The sequence below is a fragment of the Eptesicus fuscus genome, chromosome 15 (genome assembly GCF_027574615.1).
Source record: "Eptesicus fuscus isolate TK198812 chromosome 15, DD_ASM_mEF_20220401, whole genome shotgun sequence".
Lineage (NCBI taxonomy): Eukaryota > Metazoa > Chordata > Mammalia > Chiroptera > Vespertilionidae > Eptesicus > Eptesicus fuscus.
The window spans coordinates 19,311,604-19,333,494 of NC_072487.1; the positions used below are offsets into that span (position 1 = coordinate 19,311,604).

At 37.7% G+C, this 21,891-nt stretch overlaps 1 protein-coding gene across 2 annotated transcripts in view; it reads right to left on the minus strand.

Annotated features, from left to right (window-relative positions):
* The window catches only part of ADAMTSL1 (ADAMTS like 1), an 882,329-nt gene that overhangs the window by 211,136 nt on the left and 649,302 nt on the right, over window positions 1-21,891 (minus strand). For both annotated transcript variants that reach the window (XM_028150731.2, XM_008145030.3), the window contains 4 exons: window positions 20,359-20,497; window positions 7,460-7,510; window positions 2,171-2,375; window positions 770-917 (listed from right to left, as the gene is read on the minus strand). In XM_028150731.2, the coding sequence (XP_028006532.2) occupies window positions 770-917; window positions 2,171-2,375; window positions 7,460-7,510; window positions 20,359-20,497 (543 nt within the window). The remainder of the gene's footprint in view (window positions 1-769; window positions 918-2,170; window positions 2,376-7,459; window positions 7,511-20,358; window positions 20,498-21,891) is intronic.

Below are 21,891 nucleotides of genomic sequence, written 5' to 3' on the forward strand. Positions count from 1 at the left end.
TTAAGAAGAAAATGGGAATCCTATTCAATATTAAAAATAGGAGGAAGCTTGTAATAAAAAGTTCTTTACTTCTGAATGGTTTGTGACTTAGGAATTTTCTACTTCATTGACATTGACTCTACCAATATTAGCAGAGAAGTAAGATTAATATTCATGCTAATCTGAGCAGCCCAGCATAATTGTAATAAATCTTGCTCACTAAGTAGAACTGTTCTAAAGCCTACTTTTTAAAATTATTTGTAGTATCTATTAAATTCTAATTTATTTCAATGTTTCATTTCAAATTATGTTTCTGGAATCCACTACATTAATAATGTGCTGACTTTTAATATAAAAAGCAACAGCTTTCTGTTTCATCTGTTTGAGGTCTGAGGCTTCCCAATGTATTTTCTGCTTAGCAAAATGGACACTTAGAATTCACTGCATTGTTTTTAACAGCCAGCAATGTGGACAGTAAACCATACATATTTCTACAATATCTCTATAATATCTCCTTGCATGCAGATCTATCTGATATTCTTCAGCAACAGTCTTCAATCAACCTTATGACTCAGGAGAGCATTATATAAATATGTAGTGCTTTATAACAATTTGCAAGCAAGACTATTGGAAAGATTTTTTTAAAAAGTTAAGCCCATTTAGTAGAGTCTAAGTTACAAGGCATGGTTACTAAGAACACGTTGGATACTTAACAATATTCTAAGGAGTTTAAGACAGCACCCGAGTACACATACTAAAAAGCTTGATCACAGAGCACCTGCCAAGTTACCTTTGGGTTTATAGCAGGGGGTGGGTATGATGCATTCCTCTTTTATGTGGGGCTTGGTTTTGGAGCTACAGCCTCCTGTGTGCATTCCTCGAGGGTTGATGCAGAGAACCACGCGGTACCGGAGGCCCTGGCCACACGTCACCGTGCACTGAAAGGAGAACGCAAGAGAGAGAAGACTCACAGGCAAAGCTTTGTTTCCTCTTCTTCATTCCCCACTGAGGTTTTTCAAAGGGCTGCTTGTGTATATAAGGACTCCTGATGAATTTATACCACTTCTTACCCATCATGGGGTCTTTATGCTATTGGGCTACCTAGGGTGCAGCTGGCTGAAAATGCAATCACTTAGTTTTGGATTACTCAATCGGCATTCCTTCAACACTCACTGTGTGCAAAGTCCCAAACCAAACAGCAAAAAGGAGAGAAGAAACTAGAGAGTGTGCTCAATTTTGATGACTAACAATGCATTTTAATATTAGTAAGTCCCTTTGCTAATGATTGTTAGGTTCGAAATATGGGAAATGCTAGCTCCGACATGGACACAGAAAGTTTTTCAACTGTCATCATAGCTAATTTATATTGCAGCATGGCTGATCCAATTGATGATACAGACATGGAGAAAAGTGTTTAAAGGAACGGATTCAATGGCCAGATGTAGGCAACACCTCAGTGGTTCTATACGTCTGGGAGCAAGTATAGAAAAAGAGAAATGTCACAGCTGGGATCTGCTGCCACAAAGCCACTTAGCTAAAATGAAAAGTCTTTTGCCATCTCTGTGGCTGAGGGCACAGTGGTTTACCCCCCTATCTTTCTATCTCCCTTGCTACTTCAGACCTTTTTGCATTGGCAGCCAGGAAACCCCAAATCCAAATAATTTTGTTTAAGCTGGTGCAGCACCTTCCCTAACATCTAGAATGTATTTGTTTTAGTTATTCTACTTTATCTCTTCCAGTTATTTTGTGATTTTTATTGCATCTTTTTTTTTTTCAATGGATGATACACATAGTTTTAATTTCAATCCACTCAATCCCCTTTGGATAATAGAGAAAGAATAAGAAATAAAAACAGAAACCAAACTTTAGGTCTACTGAGCTCTTTCACGGATTCAGGAATAGTCATTTGGCCTCACTTACTCTTGACAAACATGTGCCTCCTTGTCCTTGAGGGAACATGGAGGTGGTAGAGGCTTCTTGAAGAAACTTGAAGAAAGATATGGGTATAGATTTACTCATTCTTTGGTGATGCTGGCTTTGGGGCATGCCTACCCCAGGAGAAAATTAGTAGATTTCTAGACACCTCAAGAGGAGAAGTAGGGAGCTGCACAGGGTAGCCGGTGGGGGCATGGTGATGAGAGGGAAGAGTGGACTTATTCTCTTAATGAACAAAGAAAGAAGGCACAGTTACCGGAGACCACTCCTGTGCCAGCCATTTAGGGCAGTCAAAAATGTTGCAGGGCTGCACGATGGGCATCTTAGGGGTGTACATGCATTTCCACTCTTCCACTGAGGTGACATGCCCCTGGATGTCCTCCTCCACACAGGAAACTGCCCGGCTCTGGATGCCCCCCCCACACGAGGAGGAGCACGCGGTCCACGGGGTGGCCTCCCACCTACAGAAGCAAGGGGAGTTATCAGGGCAGACATGCACATTGCCAACCCTCCTTAGTGACCTTTCTGAACCAACCCCATTCCCAGTGCCTATTGGGGCCATCGGGTTCTGAGGAGCTATGGTCCAGAGAGCTAAAAGCCATCTGTTGCCTGAAATCTGACGAGTAAGAGAAAAGGAGTCAATGTTGGCAAAAGTGCTCTGTAAACCTTGAAGCCCTACACAGATGTAAGACATTACTGTTTTGAGAGCTGTCCACAGAGATATCTGTGTTGTCTGTAACTTACTCAAAAGAGGGCTGTTCACCCGGCCGGTGTGGCCCAGTGGTTGAGCGTCAACCTTATGAACCAGGAGGTCATGGTTCGCTTCCTGTTCAGGGCTGAGGAACTTTAAGATTTCTCTTGGAATTAAGAGAGATATCATTTTAATGAGAGCAACACAATCCTCAGTAGGAGGCATGCAGGAGGCAGCTGATCAATGATTCTCTCTCATCATTGATGTTTCTCTCCTCTCTCTCTCTCTCTGAAATCAATAAAAAAAATATTTTTAAAGAAAAGAGGGCTGTTCAGTCTTTCTTCCTCTAGTTTTAATATACATGTTTTACATGTGTATATTATGTTTTATAAATATATAAATATATACCAGTATTATTAAATCATTGAATATTTATGTCAAGATTAAAATTGGGTAATCAATTAAAAATATATAGTTTGCACCTGGGCTGATACTTTTTATTTTCAATGCAATACTTTATTACTTAGCTTCCAGATTCTTTTACACAAGAAGATCATGCAAGATCAAGGTAAACTGAACACTTTTCCCCCTTGTTTCTACAATCATCAGCTTTGGGACTACCCTGTACATGGATTCAGCACAATTCTGAAGTCCAAACTGTGCCATCGTTACACTAAGGAGCAAACGTACTAGTACAGATATTACCTACTTGCTCCATTAAGGGATACTAGCAGTTAGCGTTCCCCCAATAAAGAACTCCTGGAATTGTGGAGAAGTTTGGTTTTGGTTGGAAGGTTAATGGCATTGGAATCTAGAAATGCAGTTCAGTAATGGAGAAAATAACAATATTATCCATAACATTTAAGAGAATCCCATTGATTCTTCAGATCTCCACATAGCTCTGAAGCATTTGGGAGCAGATGCAGAGAGGCATCTGCCTGCTCCTTTTCTCTCCTCCTGTAGACATAGAGAGTATAGAATTTAAAAAAATAGAAACATTGGAACTGAGCTTGTCTTTCTTGCATATATTCTGCTTGTTGATGAGGACTGCTGAGGAACTTTCAGATTTCTCTTAGTATTAGGAGAGATATCATTTTAATGAGAGCAACACAAAGTATCAACAAGTTAATCTACTTGAATAGTTAAATTTAAAAATACTGCACAAGTGGCCTGGCCAGTGTGGCTCAGTTGGTTGAAGTGATGTCCTGTGCACCAAAGGGTCAATCTGCAGGCAGCCGTTCAATGGTTTGCTCTCACACCCCGTCTCTCTCTCTCCCTCTCCCTTCCTCTCTCTAAAAATAAATAAAAACTTCTTTAAAAAATGTAAAATATTGCACAGGTATACTATGGAGACAAAAATTATTCTCTAAGTAGGATTTCATGTGCATCAGGATCCTGACTTCTCTTGTGCACGACACTGTATAATGTGTGTTTAACAGTTAGAGAATTTCCCTCCACATTTTCTTTGTACTGCTCAAGTCTAGGCAACAACTATTATTATCTCCACTGCCAACAGCCTAAACTTGTTGCCAAATACAATATTTTCCTATGCACGTTTCCCCAGGAGACTCAAAAGAAAATGTTATTATGGGGAAACTGAGGCCCTCTGTCTAGCCCTTAAGGAAACTTTCTGATCCCTTTCAAGAGAATGAAGCAGCGCTGTGGAGTGTTTCTCTTGCAGAAAGGTAAGACCAATCCTCATTTGTCTCCACAGCTCTCTGGAGAGCTTCCCTCAGGAGGTGGGAAACAGGTCCGATTCAGACTGAAACTGGGTTGCATATATAAGTACATGCTCGCCTTGGATTTGACCTGACAGTGAAGTGGGAATATGTTATTGAATGTACTTTAATCTCTTAGAACATTAAGATGCCATAAAAGGAGCACATGTTTTAATTGGTACTTTAACATTCCTAAACTTGACCCTTCTAAAGAGAGAGTGATTAATTTCTGTCTCAACCCTGGGGCCTGATCCAGAGTGTAATTTCATGAACAGTCATAAGTATCCTTTTCCATGTCAGTGGTCACAGAAAGACAAATGATGCTAATATTATTCTAAGAATTTACAGTATGGTTACAGCATGCAACTATAGTTCTATATGGGAAAAATTATCAAATGAATCCTTGCATAACAATAGTATTAGGAGGAATTTCAAAGCAAAGCATGTCTGGGTGCTTTTAAGAATGTATAACAATAGGTGAGAGAGGTATCTTTATACAGGGACCAGATAAGTGCTTGGATTAAAAAAACAAACAAATCTGGCCTGTGTGGCTCAGTGGTTGAGCTTTAATCTATGAATCAGGAGGTCATGGTTTGATTCCTGATCAGAGCACATGCCCGGATTGTGGGCTTGATCCCCAGTAGGAGGCATTCAGGAGACAATCGATCAATGATTCTCTCTCATCACTGATGTTTCTGTCTCTTTCTCCCTCTCCCTTCCTGTCTGAAATAAATAAAAATATATTTAAAAAAGAAAAAGAAAAGCATGTCCAAGAATCTTTTCCTGGAAAAATAAGAAATGAATTTTCATATATCATATATTTTAACTCCTTTGGCTTTTAATTTTTAAACACACAGTGTGTTTAGTTTAAGAAATTCTCAAAATTAAGAATGACGTGAACAAGTTGCACATAGTAATTATGAATGAAGGATAATTTACCAGGTTACATTCTTATATTTTGTTCAGATACGTGTTATAGTAAAGACTGAAAGCAAAAACAAAAAAATAAAAATTCGTTAATTGTGTTTTGTGTTTACAGTGTGGTCTTAAGCCCATTTAAATAATTCCAATAAGTGAGGCCTTCTGCTTCCATCTGAGAAACTTTTCTAAGCCTCAATTCTTCTTATGAAATGAAAACATATTGTTACTTCCATTTACTAAGATTTTATAAATAAAGCAGAATATCTAACTTTAGAATTACTTCAGTAACAGAAGTGCAAGAAATAAGAACTAGAGTCCATTTGCTAATTGTCTTTTCCCCCTGTGATGCACGGACAGGCCAATGTGTGCACAGGACAGGTGCAAATGGACATCAGGGAGGCTCATCTCAAGCTGTTACTGAGACTGCTGGCTTCAGGCATTTGGAGGAAAGCCAAATACAGAAGAAATCAAGTTTAACCTAAGACAGGTATTAGGCATACCAGAAAAAATATAAACAAAAGAGATCATAGATATTCAAGAAATTTAGGAGTGCCATTACAGGGAAAACATAAACTTGATGTTGCTCACTTACTCTGACACCCAACTTTGCTTTTATCGTGAAATACACAGCCTTCACATAAGCACATACATGTGTCTTGCTTTACAGATACAGAAATTGGAATCAAATGAAGTTTTGGCTCAGCTAAATTAATATTTTTATACTTTCATTCTATTATTTTTTTTCAAGAAGAGTTTACTAAATAAGTTTGGTTCTGGATCAAACAAGCAAAATGATACATCAGTAGCATTCTAAAGTCATTTATCATCTTTATCAATATAGTCATAGGAACGTGGGAGAGAGCTGACTACTAAGTGGAAGAACTTAAAAGCAAACAAACAATTATATATAATATAAAGGCCCTTCTCTACTGCTACCATTAAATGGTGAAAAGAGAGTTCCCTGTCAATCACTGGAAGTACTGAAGTAGAGACTGGATGACAACTTGCACTGGTGTATTGTTGAGGTAGCTTCACAACTGGTGTGTATATACATGTGTGAATACATATGCATTAGATACACATACATGCATATTTGTGTAAACATATGTCTCTATATATGATTGGTGTGATTTTGGGGAAGGAATGGGAGAATGAAGCATCATTGGGGAGCTGGACATCATTGGGGAGATGCCCCTACATGCCTCTATTGGGATTCTAATTCATTAAGTATTTGGAGATTTGCAAGCAAACTTTGCTTTATTTTATAGTTCACAATAAAATTATATTCCAGGCTTTGTTTAGTTTGAGACTGAGCAAACTATTGTGGATTATTTTCAACTATTATGCTTGCAATCTGTTTTAGGCCCTGAGTTCTAAAAAGCGGCTGACTCCTTGAAGTCCTAATGAGCCCCGAGAATGGAGCAAAGGTCTCTCCTCGCACGGTGGTTATTTCAAACCCAATGCTAATTCCTGCTGTCTGGGAGCTGTTTCCAGTGTGGCTGATAATACACTCAGTAGCTAGCATATTTTTCAGCTTCTCCTGTTTTCTTATAAATATATTAATAAAGAGAACAAGTTCTTTTTTAAAAAAAAACTTTCATTATTTTTTCTAGTTTTACAGAGCTACTGTAGCTTCAAAAAAGCAACGTAGAACATGGAATTTTAAAATGTTTTGAAAAACAAAGTCCCCTCAAATTTTCTGAACAATAAGAATATTTTTTTAAAAAAAAAACCTGCCTTTTTCTTTAACTTAATTATAGTACCTTTGAATCAAAAGGAGGGTATCTAAAGCCCCTGTTCAGAGAAGTACCACATCTGGAGTTCCACATGGATGGTATTGTGTAATACTTCAGGCAATGTTTGTTTAGCAGTTAGCAACAGGGCTTTAGTGACTAGGGTCCAATTGCAGAGGAAATACAGAAAAGGACAAAGGGAGTGAAAGAAAGATATAACATAAACCCATCCACTGAACCTAATCAGAGTGAATTACTGTGTCCACTCTAATGTAACATGAGCCTATCTTAAAATGGTTCTTGAATGACAGGCTTCAGTCTGAGCAGGCCAGTATTACTCAAAAGCAGAGCTCAGGATGGCTTGCAAAACATACTACCTACCATTTTATTTTGACAGAAAAAACACAAAATCTCTATGCACATACGAAAGAAGCAGAAGATGGATTGACTAGTTCTAGCAGCAGGATGATTGATTTACGTACCGAGGAAGGGGATGGTAGAGGTCATAAGGCATGATCTGCTTGTATCCGCCACTGTTAGGAACAATAATGCCAACCCTCTGAGTAGAAGGTACACACAATAAAATAAACACTAAATAATTACATTATACACATTTTTAGACAAATGCAAAACAACATTAATAAATTGTCTTGAAAACAACACAAAAACAGTTCAATATCGTTATGCTACCATATGGTTTAGAATGGGGCAAGTTCTTTGAAAGGGCACCGTTGACTATAATTAGTTCTCTGATCCAAGCAGGAAATACCATGGGAAAGGGTGGTGGCAAGAAAACTTGGCACCTCATCATTAACTATGACACAATAAGCTTGTAAATGTTCTTTAATCCCCCAAATTATACATCCTATGAGGTCATTATTATCATCATTATTAATGTTACTTCCAGATGCTCACCAAGCAATTTCAGTAACTGTATCACTTATGATGAAAGAGAAAGCAATATAGAAGAGTATGTACCTGGGAATTGACAATGTTATATAAAGTGCTATATAACCCAGCAAATAGGTTTCTTCTCTTGGCAGATCTAGGATTTTAGTAATGTCTGGAAAGTAGCCACTTGGTTACTTTATAAAGGGGAGGAGAAGTAGTGAATATAGTAGGCAACTAGCAACAAAAGCAAGATCCCTACCAAAATAAGGCAGGACAGTTAAAATGAGATAATAAGTACGAAAGATCTTTTGTGTGATATAGTATTAACTGCTATTATAGTGGTGGTTGCGATTGTGATGACTGTTGTTAGTATACCTAGGGCCCTGGGAACCCTGTGCGGTTTAGAGATAGAGACTAAAGAAGCCTTGAGAAATGACATGATAGTCTGTATGGCTAATGGATTTATAAGGAATGATATGATAGGCTGTGTGGAAGGCCCCAGAGGCCTTTAGGACTCCAAGAAACGAAACTAATCTACCTCACTGAATTCAACTCAAGTCTCCAATTGGCAAGACTTTCTTATTCCTGAGTCCCCTGGCTTTTGGAAGATATATGATTCATTGATCTTAGATGAAAGAGCTAGTATAACAGACCCTCCATCAAGAGTGAGAGACAGAGCTCAATACACAGGTCACCCTGGGGCAGAGCTTGATTGGATATGAGCAGCAGGCACTTATTTTGCAAGTGACAAATGACAGGAAGTCCCTCTTTTTAATCCTGAAGGAACTCATGTATTCTATATGTATTCCTGGATGGATGAGTATATGTTTATATATCTGTATTCAATGTAAATGTTTATATCTATATTTAATATAAATATTTACATCTATATTCAATATACATGTTTACATTTATATTAAATAAATAAATTGAAGGTTTTGTTTAAAGACATGGAAAATATTCAAATGGAACGATGTAGTATTTTTGTTTTTTTAATATATGGCTTGCAAAGCTTCTGGGTAGAAAAAGTGAACTGGTTATACTATGGATCAGAAAGATAAAAAAATCACTAAATGGCAATCATGTGGAAATGTAGATTATAAGGAACAAAGAGGAAGTGATACAGAGGTAATTCTTAAAGAAATTACTGAAAAGTAAGGGGATGTATGAAAGAATTTAAATTTGAAAGAAAATGAGAAACAAAGCTATGAAGATAGATTTCTATTCCCAGGAGGGACAGCAATTGGATACTAATTTACTCATTTATCTTACATTACTAAATTTCTATGTTTCTTTGCATGAATAAAGTTTTTTTAAAACTCATTTGTATGACTCAATTTTCATGGTGTATGTATATGTATTACCCTTAAGTAACAGTGTTCATGAAACTGAATGTTGCCTTTTGAGGGAGCGCAAAATCTCACAGATGTAACACAAGAATGGAACGAATATCAAAATTAAGCTCTTCTCCCTGTTTTTCTAAGTTAGAGAAATTTCCTATTGTTTTCTGCCTTCTAATAGACAAGAAATTGGATATGAAATGCTAATCCTGTCTGCTGTTGGAAGAGTGTGATATCTTTACAATAAATCTTATGTCCAATAATTTAGAAATTTTCTTTCTAAAAGAACTGTATTTTAATGAAATGCACCCTTCCAAAGTTCTTCTAATAACTTGGAACATAATCTAATAGTAGTTAATTAGGAAATAAATTAAATTGACTTTGCAGTAATATTTTAGCTAACCCTAGTATGCCCACATCAATTTCTAATTGCAGAAATGCATATCATTGCCTTCTCTCCTGAAAAAATTTATAGCTATAATTTGTCATCTTCAGTATTAGAATGAGCTGTTGCAGGTCTTTGCCAACTGATTTATCAGCTGATGATATTTAAAACGGAGGCAGTAATGTTGCAGGAGACAGGCTAGAAATGAAAAAGAGGGAATAAAAGGGGGGAATGTATAGAATTTGAGAGGTTAGGCTTTGCTTTCAACTGATTTAGAAATTACGTTTTTGTTTAAACAAGAAGCTTTAAACCTGGATTCAGCAAAACTATAGCTATATTTGTCTTTCTATGGCATGGGTCATAGTGAAGACTCATAAAATGACTCTATGGCACCTGTGAAAACAGAAGGATATCAAAACAATGGTGCTCTGTCCAGTCCTGTTCATGCATATGCCTGTGCAGGGGCTCTGCTCTCTCTTGGGGTTCATGCCATGGCCTTGGCCTTTCAGCACACTGTCACCGAGGGGCAGGCTCTGTTGCCAAAACTTAACTTTCCATTGCTCGCCTTTGAGACACTGGACTTTTATCTTAGGCAAAGTGTATATATTGAAGAATGATGAAAAAGGATCTCATTTAGGGATGTTAAGAAAGACTTCCCATGTTTAGGTCTTGATTTATAGTATGTGTATACACATATATGTACTCTTACATGTGTATGAATGTGTTGGGTGTGGTGATGGAGAAAAAAAAATGATTTAAAAAAGAATCACGTAGAGAAGACATAAGAAACAGTTGGTTTGAGGGTAAGTCTACTGGGGAGTGAGTTGACTCCCTCTTAAAACCCCAACATCAGGGATTGTGGTGGGAAGAAGAGAAGATGATGAGGAGGAGTAAGTGGTCATTCTAGACTAATGTGAAGGAAGTCATCACACCAATGACAGGAGGGTGCTTCAGAGTCTGATAGGCTCACGTCATGAAATATTAAGCAGTCTATAAACCTGGAGCCTTTGGAACCATGTTTAAAGACATGGAAAATGTTCAAATGTAATGTCAATTTAAAAATAATGCAATGCAAAATAGAATGTACAATGGGATCCACAATACTAAAAAAATTCATGAGTTCATATATCATCTATACAATCATTTTCATGAAGTGTATGGGTATGTGAGTAGTGAGTATATATGTGTGTGCATATATATCACACATATGTATACACAGATATATTAGAAAAATACCAAAAACAGTTATTTGTTTCTGGTGCTTAAGTTATTGGTGTTTCTTTCTTTCTTTTTTTTTCTTAATGTTTCTCTGTTTTTCAACTTTTTTTAAAAATGTACAGTCAGAGGAATTAGAACATTCAAGTAAAAACAAAACTCAAGTCTGAGAAACTATAAGACAGAGACCCTTGGAAAATGTAATATAAAATATAAATGAGTTCATCACCTCAAATCCCAGCTGTTGTTTAAAGATTATTGAGTTTTTGTCCTGAAATCATGGAAGAAGTGACTTTAGACACTTTCCTGGACTTGAAAAATCAAGCCATATGCAGGTTCACACTCCTCAGCTGGAATTTACATACAGTGATAAATCTCTCCACGAAAAAACCCCACTATAACTAACTCTATAGATGCCTAACTTGTGGGGTTCTTTTTATAAGGAGTCCCTTTCCAGGTTTCCACTGTCCCTTTCGGTGGCTCTCTCAGGACCCCTGGCCTCTCCTCCGGGCTGCAGGGCCTCCGTTCTCACTTCCTGGCAGCTGGATGTTCTCTAGGTTTGTCACGCTCAGAGCCTCCGGCCCACTCATCATCTCCCCTGCAAACTGGTGCTTCTCCTGCGGTCACTCGCACTGTTCAGAGCACTGCCAGCCTCCCATCCACCCCAGCCAGATACTGTGGGACATCTCTGCGTTTTCTCTGTCCTGGGTTCCCTTCTCGCTGCAGTGTCTGGGCCCTTTTGCAGCTGTGTCCTAACAGGTCTCTCTGCCTGCAGGCACTGCTGCCTCCAATCCAGCCCGCTCTCTGCTGTCATAGCAGCCGATACCTCACTTCCCAACGCCAAAGTCTTCAGTGGCTCCATAATGCCCAGGGAAATTTCTTAGTCAAGTGCTACCTCTTCGAAAGCCTGTCCTTATTTTCCCTTTCAATGCCTCGCCAGAAATTCTCTCTTCCCTTTCCAAATACCCATAGCACCAACTCCTCTCATCACTTTGAACTATGTACTAACGCTTAAGCATGCATAAGTGTTCTTTAAAACACCAAGGGACAGAATCCATACTGATTCTTTGCCATATCTCATTAACACATTGCTCTGCTCAGAGGCAATGAGTAAATATTCGTTCAATAAAATCATGCTATTAGAGTGCAAGTGCAAAGCAAGCAGTACTACTACCAACCCGAATTGAAGCAAACCAACACAGAAACACGGTTCAAGAAACCCCCCAACTGCCACTCACTGTGCACATCCTAGTCCCACTCCTGGCCTTTTGCTAGCTCTGCCATCTGTGTGAGGGGAGGGAGTTGGGCAGTTTAGGGAGGCTGCTCTGGCAGGCAGAGGTGACTGGGTGATCTGAGGCCGAGAAAGGCAGATTAATGGCAGCTGTGCTTCTACCCTGCTCGGCTTCACTCTGCATCTCTTCCATTGGACATCTCCCAGAAATAGCCATGGCGGCTTTTAAAAAATTGTCTCTTCCCCTTTCTGTCTCATGTGTCTTTCAGATACCGTGCTGTTTTGTAGGTGTACAACTCAATGCCGCCAGGGCAGTCTTGGGGCTCAGACTCAAGTTGATTGTTCTTTGCCTTTGCCGTGGTACCAAGGACAGAACTTGGCACAGGTTATATATGCAATAAAAAAGTGAATGAAACCGTGGGTGGTGGAAAGAGTTCAGGTACAGAGAGAGCAGTTCATCTTCTCTTGACAACTCTGGGGCAATAGGAACCAGTCTCTTCCGAAGCAACAGTCAGAAAGGGACAAGAGATAAGTAAGAAAAAGCTGGAAGAGACACAAGCAATTCCTTTTTCATGAGGGGCAGAGCACAGAGGATCATGGCATAATGAGCAAAGGACCTCCCGAGGACCTGGGAGAGGGAAGGTCAGTTCTCCTCTCTGCCACGCTCTTGCTGTGTGACCTGGAGTGCGTCAGGACGTTTGCTTTGGTCTTCTGCGAAATCCAAGTATCCGATGAAAGCAGGAGTTTTAAGATGAAGTAAGAATGGGTGCCTGGAACCCAATCTCCTGGAGCTCTATCTTACGTGACGCTTTCCTAGCGATTGCTGAGGGCGGAACTTGGAGCTCTGTGGGCCACTGATTGAAAACCATCTAAAAATCTCTCCTCCTCTAACATTTGGTGACTTGATGAAACATAGTAAGTTTCCCTGTTATTTAAAGAGCCAAGTTGGGATCCAGCAAATGAGAAAATATTCTGTAAATAAGTTAAAATTTTTTTTTTTTAGACAACAACAACAACCATAGTTCCTACTGGGCAACATTCATTTATCTTTTGGAACCAGACCAAAACGATCCTGTGTCATTGTCTAGGATTTGAAAACATTTTTAAGGCACATATTTATTTTTTTGCTATGAAACCAACTACTGGAGAGTTTTTGATCATTTGGCCCCAAATATTAAAATGTCCTCACACCTGTGTTTCTGTAGTCAAACATTCCTGATACTAATGAATGCAATTTCTGAACTGCTTTCAAATAACTGGGACAAATGTGCCCTTGGGATTTGGTCATTGCTTGGTTGGAGTAAACAACTGTATTTATACTTATATGAAAGGGGCTTGCTTAACCTGGGTGTGTGGTCAATTCAAAGACTCAGGGCACTAGCTTTGCATTGATATGGTTCTGTGCGGGCCGTGGGGGTCTATGTCGGGTTTAAACCAGATCTCACAGGCTGCTGAAGCCATCATGACAAACAAGGGTGCGTGTTGCAGTGATGGCACAAATGCTGCACCAGGGATCAGGTTCCCTGAGTGCATGTAGCATCAGAGATATTCCTGAATTGGAGGCACTAGGATCAATGACCCAGTTCCCTTTTGTCCACCAGAACCTGGGGCAGGTTACTTCACCTCTTTGGGCTTCAGTATTTTCACCTGTAAATATGCATGATGATCTCTGTCCTGCTAACTTCCTAGGGAATATAAAACTAAACTGAGATAATGGATGCAAAAGCCCTTTATAAGCTTCAAATAGAAGCAACATTGGAAAAGCCATTTTACAGGCTTGGCTCTAATGTAAGAGTAATAGCTGGCTTTTGTTGAGTGCTTGGCATCTTGCTAAAGCTTTACATGCATTATCTCATTTAATTCTCATAGCTACTCTCTGACTCATTTTATAAAGGCAAAGCACAGGCCTAGAGAAGTCAAGTAAAGAAGTTACTTAGTAAAAAGAAGAAAAAAAAAAGAAGTTACTTAGCTAGTAAAATCAAACTGATAGATTAAGGTTAAAAATGAGGATGATGATAAATACTTTTTCTATTAACTCACAAGTTCATTAAAAGAATTGCAGTTAATTAAATGTAAAAATTTAAATGTGAAATAGCAAGTGATTATTAATACTAGTGATGAGAGGCTTGGTAGAAGAACTGAATTACCTCAATAACTGAGTTATACATCGGATACTGTATGAGACGTCTATAAACTTGGGAAAGATATGACCATGCACTATACAAAGCACCAGAACTCTGCTTTGTTTACCACATTATAAATAACGCATGAAAGTGGAAATGAGGTTTTGTGTTGATCTTTCTAATTGTTGGCTCACTAGCTTCTCAAAGCAGTATATTTAAATGAGGCTGATCAAAAGAAGGAAGTTATTACTTTTCTAAATCACTTACCTATTGTAATAAAACAAAAAGGCTGCTGTGATTAGGAAAACATTGTATTACACTTTAATTGAAAACATTTTCTAGTTCTTACATTGCATTCTCCTTTTTTGGAGACGTACCTGGCATAGATCCCATGTGAATTAAATGACAGTGTCTCCAAGCTACTTGGGGTGGGGAGGGGAGGAAGAGGGGTATTAGACAACTGCATGCTGGGATCAGGAGATGCTAATGATCTTAATTTCTTATGGTCATTATATTTTAAAAATCTGACAAATGTGATTTACTTTCATGAAGATATTTCCTAGGGATTTGTGTCTCTTATTGTAAAGATAAGAAATAAAGAACTACCTTTTCAGACCCATAGATAATTCTAGAGTTTTATCTTTTCCCTTCATGGAGGAGAAAACTGATTACTAGAGTTTAAGAGTTTCTCTGATGTCACGTTAACATTATCACAGTCATGATCTTAGTGGTAATAGCTGCAGTCACTAACATGTAGTGAGTACTTATCATATGTCAGGCACTCTGCTAAGCTCTTTAAATGTATTATGCCATTTATTCCTCATGACAACTCTATGAGGTAAGTACTGTTATTATCCTCACTTCACAGGATAAAAAAAACGGAGGCTTCCTGTGAAGAAGTAATTTGCCAAAGGCTACTCAACCAGTAAGTGGTTGAGCCAGGATCCCGGCCAGGCTGCTGTGCTCCAAAGCTCCCCTCTGACCCACCAGGCTGCATGGCCATTGGACTCGTCACCAAGGAAGCGTGACCAGGTTTTTATGTGCCCACTACACATCCTGCCTCTCACGCTGTAGATTATTTCTTTACAGTCGTGTTAGGATTCAATTCTGAGATTTTGTTCACAATTTGGTGCCTGGCCAGGATGACTTATACAACTTTCTGTCATATTAATGGAGCTGGACAATAATAGTCCGCTGGAACTCCCAAACGACTGCTGCTTGGGCCATACAAATTTGGACATTTGTTTAGGACCTTTGCTCTGAGTTCCCTGAGGGCAGGGGAACCTGGAGGCAGTTCCAGCTACAAACACATTTGTTTGTTAACGACTGTGACCCTGATAGTGTGATGAAGGAGAGCTCTTTTCATTAGTCCAAGCCTTGCCAATGTAAGCTCCTTCAAACCAAATCTGAAAAGGTGGTTCTGGGATCTTCTCACGAACAATGTCTTGCACAATTACTCTCAGGAAGCCTTAACAGTCTTACTAATCTCATAGAAGGAGACATGTAAGGCCAAATGTAGCCAATTTTACATTTAAAGCCACTCTGAAAATACAAGGTGCTCATTAGATGACCTAAAACTATGCCTCTTTAGTCATTGGTGAAGCACGGGCATACATTTTGAGACTTTTTGGTCACATGATGGCCTTGACCCTTCACCCAAGAGGCAACGATGACACAAACCAATGCACAAACCAGCAGGCACTGCGTGGAAAGAAAATCTCCCAGGGTAAGACAGAGTTATGGCTGTAGCGTGGCAAGCCCGAGAGAATTTTACAATTGATTAGATTTCAAGTGTCTCAGCTACGGGAGAAAGGGTTTCTCCTGTAGTGTTAAATGAATGAAGCAGAAAACAAGTTCAGCATGCAGTAGGTCCCTGACATCCAGGAGGGGCTTGCCTCTGGACTTCTGGGAGTGCCAACATCGGCACCGCCACCAGAACATATACTGCCCTGTGTATATAGAGCACATGACGGGATTAGTGACGTCATAGCTCCAAGTCACCTGTGAAAAACATTCTTAATTTTAGCCAAAAGCCAATACATCTTTCCTCCCATTGTAACTATTAAGTTTTGGTTTCCCTCTTGAGGACACTTTTGGCTAGGACACAAAAGTATTTTATCACTTCATAAAGATGACGGCATAAATGACACCAGCAAAGAGCAACAAAGCTCTCTCGGGATGGAACGACTGGCCGCCAGGTAGCGCACTTATTAGTCTTATAGTGTAAGGGATGCAAATTCCTGTCTCAGCCAAATGTCAAGTCACTACAAGTCCTGGACATTCAAGCTTGCTTTAGAATAGTAGACACCAAGAACACTAAGTCACTGATACCCAAGTGTCTATTGTATACAGTATGATTTCATCTGTGTGATGAGCTATAGACAAGATAAAAAAATAAAGCAAAAGCATTAACAGGAGTTATCTGAGAGCACTAGAGATTATTAGTGAGTTTCATTTTTTTCATCATAGCTTTTAAACTCATTAACATTTCTAAGTTAACATTAAGAATCAGAAAAAGAGCCCTAAAAACATAAAAGTTATTTTGAAAAGAATAGGTTAGACGTCAATGATCTTTTTAGCCCCAAGAACCACTAGAATTCAGTGGTTCTCAACCTTTCTAATGCCGCAACCCTTTAATACAGTTCCTCATGTTGTGGTGACCCCCAACCATAAAATTATTTCGTTCTGTGAGAACCGCTGCTGTAGAGCCTAAGACCATCGGAAAACACAGATATTTACATTACGATTCATAACAGTAGCAAAATTACAGTTATGAAGTAGCAATGAAAATAATTTTATGGTTGGGGGTCACCACAACATGAGGAACTGTATTAAAGGGTCACGGCATTAGAAAGGTTGAGAACCACTGCCTAGATGAACCAATGCTCAGCCATGGAGGCCAGTGGATGCTGTTGGTGAGTGAAATGAGCAAGTGATGTTGTTGATTAGTTCAAATATATAACATTTACTTATTTTAAAGCAAATTGATGACAACAGTGATGCTCTTTGGAAAACAAATCCTTAATTGGATATCAAGTATTATGGTTAATTGTTGTCATATCCAATTTGTTTTGGTTGTAGACATGTAGTAATGAAGAATTCTCTTCATCACAGAGAAGTAGTTGCTAATGGTAACAGCTTTCAGAGCTCACCTTGCAATCTTAGGAAATTTAATTTTCCAATTAAGCTGGCATAATTGAAGAAATGAATGAGAGTACAAAAAGTATTTACATTGGTGGTACAATATTTTTTACAACTGTTACCACATTTTTATAACTTAGCTTAGTTCAAATAAGCTAAAATTAATTTGACATGTTTAAATACATTTTTAAGTTATTATTTAGATAGTTCAAAATATAGAAAATGAAATTTAACAAAGCAACTATGAGAAACAACAGGTCTGTAGGCACAGTTTGAAAACCACTCATTTAATATAACGAATCCTTCCCCCATTTTGTGGGGGAGAAAACTGAGGTCCAGAGGGTAAAGTAATAAGCCTAGGGTTACAAACTTAACCCTTTGCACTCGCTTGCTTTTTTCTCGATTCCTTTATTCTACTCGGGATTTAATTTTTTAAATACCCCAGATTTTATAAAGTGCGGCAGTAGAATAAAAAAGTGGAGTTTCTTTTCATACAAACTTATTTATTTGGATTTTTTTATATTTCAAATTATTGATACATTCAAAGAGTAATTTTAATCTCGACATCCGAGTGCAAAAGGTTAATTATTTAGTAACCTTTTTGCTGTCCACGATCCTTCCAATCTTAATAGGGAATAAATGTGGCTATCTGAATGGAATTTGTTCTCAAATAATATACAATAGGTCAACTCTAGTCTAAGGCACATAAAGTGAACAAATATCTCATTGGCTAGATAAAATAAAAACTTGTGACTTTAAGATTATCTATATTTTCCCTTTTGGGGGCTTCTAATTTTGCACACAAAGGCATCAGTTTAATATTATTGTGCCACTCCTAATTTTACTATTGGACAGTTAAGTCTGTAGTTAGAAAACAGTTCCTTTAGGATGGATTCTGCTGTCTGATGGGAGGGTAAAGCTCTTCTACAGTCTGTTTATTCTTACTCAGACCATCACTTCTTATTTTCTCTTTGAATTCAGAAAGGTTGCTTTGATCCCAGGCATGCAAATGAGTTCAATGAGTTTCCCAGCAATCCTGAAGTATCTTAACCTTGGAGCAGCGTATCTACATTTCCTAAAGCAGATTCCTCTTAAACCTCTCCTACTGCTCAGTATTAATTTTACAGCTTTGTTTAATTACTTCTGGAATTAAAAAAAGCAGCTTCCTGGCATGTGCCTCTAACTGACTTTTTCTTCCTCCTTTTCTTTTTTAAATAGCCACCTGTCCCAACATTTATACATGTGCTGTATTAGGTGTTTTAAAATAACATAGGATGCAGAAAAAGCATACATTTCACGGGCAAACGTCTTTCGATATAGAATGACCTTTTGCTTTTGGATAATAAGACATAGGCCATGAATATGATTCCAACAAAGGAGGTAGGTAAAAATTAGAAGCCAGAAAAAAATTGCATAAATTTATTCTGATTGTAAACACTTTCTTAAGATGGTTAATGTAATGCTTTTATTTTACAACTGTCTTCCACAGCCATCTTTGTTCAAGTTTTTCCCAGTGGGGAAAAGCTTTATGTAGTCATGGGAGTGAATCCTTCATTTCTCCTAGAAATACATATACACATTATTATGGAAGTGTGTTTAAGATTTTCAAAGTCTCTCTATGGCTGAGCCAACTTGACTGAATTGGGTTAACTATGCTTTTCAATGGAATGGAATTTCTAGTATAGATATGGGTAAAGATGTTTAATAATAGAATAATTTTAAAATGGGATTGAGTTACATTAGGTATAATTATCTTGGCTAATAATACTTCATACCTTAATATTTCCAAAATAAAGACGTCCAAGCAAAATTCTGACACCTCATTCAAATTTATACCATATATAATTTTTAATATAGAATTTTCTGGTGTAATATGAAGTTACCCTAAGCTTCACCTGAATGATATAATTATAAAATACCTATTATTTCTGTTTCTTACATAAAAACCTGTCATTCTGAGTTTACTTTTATAAGCTAGGTATATGAAATAGGCAATTTCACATCACATGTAGCATTTAGAATTCATGAATATGAGGCAGAAAGAGTCCAAGTAAACTTTAAAAAGTTAACAGCAAAACCTAAAATTGTATTGCCTCCAATTCAAAGATAGGATGACTTTCATCCACATTGCTCATGTGATATTTTAAGTATTCAAAGTTTTGTTTTATGCACATATATTTGGTAAACTATGCTTTTAATAAGTAACAATGAGGTGTTTCTCAGAAATTGAAGGAGCTTGCAAAAGACTTCTTTGTCTTTTGGTTTTCATGATTAGTTTTGTAGAAGAGTTTTCTTATGTCCTTCCTCATATATTGGGAGTGAGTAAGCTCATAAAGAGATTTAACAGAAAGTGTTGCAACTATAAATACTACACCTATGACTTGCACTTCTATGACTACTCCTCATCTGAGATGTTTTATTTGTCAGTCTGATTCCTGATCCTGCAAGTAACTGAGGGCCAATTATGGTTTCCAAAAAGCAAACAATGATATGTGATAGCATCAAGTGTCTCTTTAAAACTACTAATTAAAAAGACCTTTGAAAATATTTGACTATTGGAAATAAGTCCTGCTTCCTTTTTAATAAGGGCTGAGTTTATTCAAATATAGAACTGTTCTAAGACTGGTTTTGAGTCCAGTTCATCAGTATGGAAAATGGGTCAGCTGGGACCCTGGATGGGTCTGCTGTGATCATGTCACTGATTAGGTAACAGAGTTGAAACAGAAAGAATCCTGAGAACATTGTGCCATCACATTTGTTAGAGCCATTGACCTGGACCTTGTTAAGGAGAGAAACAAGTAACCACGATGAACAAAAGATCAGAAGAGAAAATAAATGACTGTGAGTGCTTCATGTGTAGCTCTATGAATGGAAAATCTGTAGACCCTGGGATGGTATCATAGCAGCAAGAACAAGGGGTATGGACATTAATAACACCTGGTTAGGAATGGATACTGGATAGCAACACTTACTTATTTTTAAGTAAAACATCTTAATCTAGGAAGCTTATTTGAAAATTTATGTTTATAATAGATGAACTGGTCAATAGACTGACCTGGCTGGACAAGGATCCAAGTTGCACTCCTGAAGTTTGGGCTTGGGTTTGATGTTCTCTGGGTAATAGTGACAGTACTGATCGGCAACCACGCGGTTGCTCCGAAGATCGTAACACTCAGCCGATGTCAGCTGGTAACCTGCAGCATCAAACAAATAGGCGAGTTTAAAGACACAGGTCAGTATAATATATTTATTCAGGCTTTTTAGCCATCCTCATGTTAAGGAAATTCGTCCCCGATGCGCCAGTCATTTCCAGGACCAAAGACAGATAAATGGAAGGCTCATTAACTTTTAATAGTTAAATCATACTATAGGTCCTAAACTACATGAGGGCATAAACTACTTTATAAGATTCTGTCATAAGAACTATTATTATTTATTTGTTTTGCATAATTTAAAAGTCTAACACAGATTCTGTATCCCAAAGAGATCATCAGTATTTATTTACCAACCACCTCATGCAAGGATGCAAAATTGGCTCTTTTGTACCTGGAGCACCAGAGGGAAAAACTCCCAGATAAATATATAAATAAACCCCAATACTGCTCCCCTTGTCAATGGGGACAATGGGAGATAGCATGGAATCTGGTCCTGCCAGCTGCCTGACATTATTTTTGCCTGATTTCAATCTGGCTGGGTTAAATGGAGTAAATGGATGATTAAAACCTTAACATTGGCCATTGTGAATTCCAAGGTTTCCTGCAGATAAAAACAACAAGAAGCCTCCTACTGTATAATTTTTGCTTCACCTCAAATCTGTTGTCATTTCTCTTTAAGTTTCTAGCCAATATTTCTTAGGTTCCATGTACAAATTTCCACTCTTAGAGAATCCTCTTGAAAAAAAAAAAAAAAAGTAGTGCAGAGTATTACTTACTAGTAATTCTACTGATAATGTGTTTTACCTTTTTAACCTGCCTGTTTCTTGCCCTATAGATTTCTGGTACAGTTCTGATGAGGACTTACTAGTAGATTCTTGGGGTGAGAAATAAATGTACATAGAGAATTTTTAAAAATTAGACTTTTTTGCATCATTCTAACCTAACTAACTCCATAATATATTCTCTCTGGTAGTGGTTGAATATTGTTGTTGCTAAATACATGTTAGAAAAGCAGATTTAGAGTATTTAAAAGTCTTGCAAAATTTTTTAGGAAATCAGACAGAGGTTTATAAACCAGAATTCCTGGCTTGAGGCTGTTTTCTCAGACCACCCACAAAAATTAATTGTTCATTTAAGACCTAAAAAAAGATCTTTTAACAATTTTACTGTAAAGATGAAAAGCACTTTAAGTTAATGGGTAAAAGCATATGTTCCATTTAATCTTTTGTTTTATAAGAAAAATCAAAGAGCAAATTTTATTTTATGCAAGTAAATATATCTTTAGTTGTCAATTATATTATACTCAAAAGCTGATAAGTTTATGACAAGATAATCATTTTATAATTTTTCATAAAATAATTTCTACTCAAGTACAGACTTTATCACATAGTAAGGTGTGGGTACAAGCAAAAACAAATTATAAATCTGAGATT